Source organism: Propithecus coquereli, unplaced genomic scaffold (genome assembly GCF_000956105.1).
Source record: "Propithecus coquereli isolate 6110/MARCELLA unplaced genomic scaffold, Pcoq_1.0 Scaffold3, whole genome shotgun sequence".
NCBI classification, from domain to species: Eukaryota; Metazoa; Chordata; class Mammalia; order Primates; family Indriidae; genus Propithecus; species Propithecus coquereli.
In genome coordinates, this window is record NW_012148618.1 from 3857716 (window position 1) to 3862032 (window position 4317).

Consider the following 4317-nt stretch of genomic DNA (forward strand, 5'->3'; position numbering starts at 1 on the left):
GGTTATGTGATTTATCCAGTAACTGTACAGTACATTTCCTTTCTAAAATTGTTATGGAAATACCCTCCGAAATCAAATTATGCTTTCTTCACTTGGAGATATGGAGTGGGACTTTAAGAATTTTCCCTTGATAGACTCACCAAAGGATTTTAATTAGAAAGTCACATGATCGTACTTCGTGTTTAGGTAGACAGCTCCGGAAGCATAGTACAGAACGGTCTGGTCTTGGGGAAGAATGGAAGCAGAGATATCATTCAATAGCCTTTTCAATGGCCAGGTTGATAAAATATGGAAAATGGAAGCAAAAAATGGCGATGGAAATGTAGAGGAAGAAACCAAATTAAGAAATCTTAACATTTGAGAGTAAAAATTGTGCAACTGCAGATATTGATAGAATGTGAAGGGAAGACAAGGGTACCACAGAGGTCAACATTGGGCATCTGGGAGAATGATAATGATATTTATTAAGGCATTAGAGTAGAGTAGAGTGTATTGGAGTAAATTATATGGTAGATAAGATCATGAGTTCAGTTTTGATCAGTTAAATTGAAGGTGGAGATGGCACTCTCATTATAATATACCATTTATAGTTTGGGATATACAATTCGGATTCAGGGATAAAGCTACAGGCTTAGAAGTCAATATATAGGCATTGTACTACCTTAAGTGAGTAAACTGACATTGAATTAATAAAAAACTTGGGTCAGAACTCTGAGTTATGCCAAATATTAAATGAGAGCACAGGACAATCATTGTGTCAGTAAAAGATATAGAGAAGAAGTTGGAAATGTAGAACAACTAGGGGAGAGCTGTCATAGAAATATTCAGATTGCATTCAGCTGCAATTAACGAAAACCCTGATTTACAGTGGATCAAACAAACTGGAGGTTACTTTTCTCACATTACAAGAAATCTGAAGAGAGATCATTGTTGGCTTTGGTTAAGTGGCTTAATATGCCATTTAGAACCCAGTTCCTTTTTAACTTTTTGCTGTTACTTTATATATTTTAGAATTCCGTGCTTGCTTCACCTTAGCATAACACTAACATTAAATAAAGGAAAAAACAGACTGGAAGTAAACCTCCACATGAGGTTTGTCCTTTCATTTGAGAAGGAAAGTCCACCAGAGAAGATACTGGTTTACATCGCAGGGAACAATTCTGGGGTCATATGCCCTGTCTTAGGCAAATCCATAGCCAAGAATAATGGGATTATAGCAACTGGTTTAGAAAAATAATCCATCATGTTCTTGATCTGGAATAGGACTACTGTATCCTAAAACTGATATATTTCATCCCACTGCCTGAGCAAATGGAATTTCTGTTGTCAAAAAGCAGGAGAGGGGATTGCTTTACAGAAGCCAAGAAGACAAGGGTAGAGGGAATTACAGAAACCAGTCCATAATAAAAGTATCAAATCCTGCAAATCGAACAAAATAAGATTTTAAAGTGATTATTATATAGGATATTGAGAATCAGTATTTTTTCTCTAAAAATGAAACCTGTAGAAGCCATAATGTTTTAGCTTATTGAATGAACAAAAAGCAATGAATGATAGCCTTGCCAATGAAAGATTGGAGAGAGAAAGGAGTAAGTAGAAGAGGACACAAAATTTATGGATTTGATTTTTATAAAAGAATTTCACTAAGTTAATGGTTTAAGGAAAGTAAAAGTTGAAGGAAATTTAATTGACGGATATTTGGGGAAGATACATTGTACACTAGAAAGGACTGGATTTGAAGAGCAGAGCACCATGGTTAAGAGCATGAATTTTAATGTCCTAAACTCTGAATTCGAGTCCTGGATCATGTACTTGATCCCTCCAAGACTTACTTTCTTGATCTGTAAAATCGATCTAAGAAAACAATATGGGGGATTTTGTGAAGTTTAAATATTATGACATGCTAAGTACAGTGCCTTGCACAGAAAAATCACTTAATAAATGTTACCTATTAATATTATCATTGTTTAATTACCATATTTTACTTTCTAAGAGGTATTGTCTTTGTACACAATAATACATTAAATACAGAGGTTAGGTTTATGCATGGATTATGATAATGATGGTCATGAGTTAAACATTATGAATAATCTCAATCTGTGCACCTCACCTCCATGTTAAATTGTTCAAACAAAAACAAAACATATGCACACAAAGTGAAACAGTAAAAATTATTACACAGTATGGGCCTGAAAACACTGATTTGAAGTAAGAAATTCAGTTAAAGAGAATTTGCAAATTAATGCAAGAGCATTAACATGTGAATAATTTCTGTCACCTGAGATTAAATTAGGGTGGGACAACACCTAGGTCAGTGGTCATGGAAAATGTCTAGAAATCCTTGAGAGACAAAACAAAACAAAACCAAAGGCCTGATAATGCAATAAGAAGAAAAGTAACCCCATTTGCCTCCGTTTAATATGTTCATAATTTTCTTTCCTTTCTCGTTTATGTAATCACTCCCCTAATCACCATAATACTTCTATTTCCCTTTTTTAAAATCCAATTCAATAATTTCTACAATAACTCTAGTGTACGTAAGCCTCAAAGCAAACACCAGGATAAATAGGGAATACACTTTAGTATCACTGATTCTGACTTCTCATCATTTTCTATCCTCAGGTGGTTTGGAATCAGCTCTTTTGCCCACGTCAATGGATGGACTAAATGACTCCATGGTTTCTGAGTTTGTGTTGCTGGGACTGTCTAGTTCTCAGAAAACTAAAGTTTTTCTCATTCTGGCATTCTCCTTGCTTTATTTAGGGATCATCCTGGGAAATCTCTTCATCGTGTTTTTGGTAATTGCTGATTCTCACCTACAGTCCCCTATGTACTTCCTGCTGGCCAACCTGTCCCTCATTGACGTGGGCCTTTCCTCTACTGCAGTCCCCAGGATGATCTCAGACCTTTCAAATGAGTACAAAGTAATTTCTTTCCAAAGTTGTATGACTCAGATATGCTTCATCCACATCATGGGAGGGGTGGAGATGGTGTTGCTCATAGCCATGGCATTTGACAGGTACACGGCAATCTGTAAGCCTCTCCACTACTTGAACATCATGAGTCCTAAAAGATGTGTTTCATTTGTAGTCACGGGCTGGGTAACTGGAGTGATCCATGCTATGTCTCAATTTGCTTTTGTTATAAACTTGCCTTTTTGTGGCCCTAATAAAGTAGACAGCTTTTATTGTGACTTTCCCAGGATCATAAAACTTGCATGCACAGAGGGAGCCAAGTTTGAGTTTGTTGTTGCTGCCAACAGTGGGTTTATGAGCATGGGCACCTTCTTTCTGCTCATCCTTTCCTATATCTTCATTCTGGTCACTGTCTGGAAACGTTCTTCAGGAGACTTATCCAAGGCCTTTGTCACTTTGTCAGCTCACATCACCGTGGTTGTTCTTTTTTTCACCCCATGCATGTTTCTCTATGTGTGGCCTTTCCCCACATCATCAATTGACAAATATCTGTTCATTGTTGACTTTGCTGTCACCCCTGCCTTGAATCCTGTCATCTATACATTAAGGAACAAAGATATAAAGATAGCCATAATAAGATTGAGCCAATGGAGGTATTATGTCAGATTTTGCTGACCAGATCTGTCTTTGCAGTTCTAAAATTGTATATTCACCTACCTGTTGGACATTTCAACTCAGGCCTCTGCCATTTAACATGATGTCCAGGCTAAACTGGACATGGCATCTACCTCATTAAGCAGATTTCTGCTACTTTTGTACAGCATTTACCTAATTACTTTTACTACCATAGGAAATGTGAATCTAGTGTAATATGGGTTATTTTAGTAGACAGCAGCATTATTCATAAGTATTATTTTATGATTTAAATTGTAATCATTTGGCCATAAGAAATGATATATTGACATCTCTCCTTTTTCCTGTAAGCTTCTCTCAACTGCAAGTTTGTTTTGGTAAATGTCAGAAATCATCATATAGAATAGTTATACATGTAGGACTAGTACCTTTACTTATTTTCTTAGATTGCTTTGTCAGATGAAGACCCAAACACAAACTTTGTTTGCAAGAATTTCATTTGGAAGCATCAGTAAGTAAGTGGGGAAGTGATACTGAGAAGTGGAAGATTTTTATGTTGATAAACATAACTGGGATGCAAGCCAACTGTGGCCCTGAGCAACTATGTAGATTCTGTGATTTAGGATTATCTTAATTGAAGAGCAAGATATGTGGATTTTTTCATTTTTAGAGGATGCATTAACTCCTTAGCATGTCCAAACTGTCCCACACAAAACACTGTGCATGTTAGGAAGCCAAAGACAAGCTGGTAGGTAGACTTTCAGGTGCT

The 4317-nt window shown here is 36.4% G+C and overlaps 1 protein-coding gene across 1 annotated transcript; it reads left to right on the forward strand.

Annotated features, from left to right (window-relative positions):
- The first annotated feature begins 2654 nt into the window (after positions 1–2654).
- Positions 2655–3590, forward strand: LOC105814212 (olfactory receptor 4F15-like). Its single transcript, XM_012649111.1, has one exon. The coding sequence runs from the start codon at positions 2655–2657 to the stop codon at positions 3588–3590; it is 936 nt and encodes a 311-aa protein (XP_012504565.1).
- The last annotated feature ends 727 nt before the right edge of the window (positions 3591–4317 follow it).

Coding starts and splice junctions, on each gene's coding strand:
- LOC105814212 (XM_012649111.1), top strand. CDS start 2,655: ATGGATGGACTAAATGACTCCATGGTTTCTGAGTTTGTGTTGCTGGGA.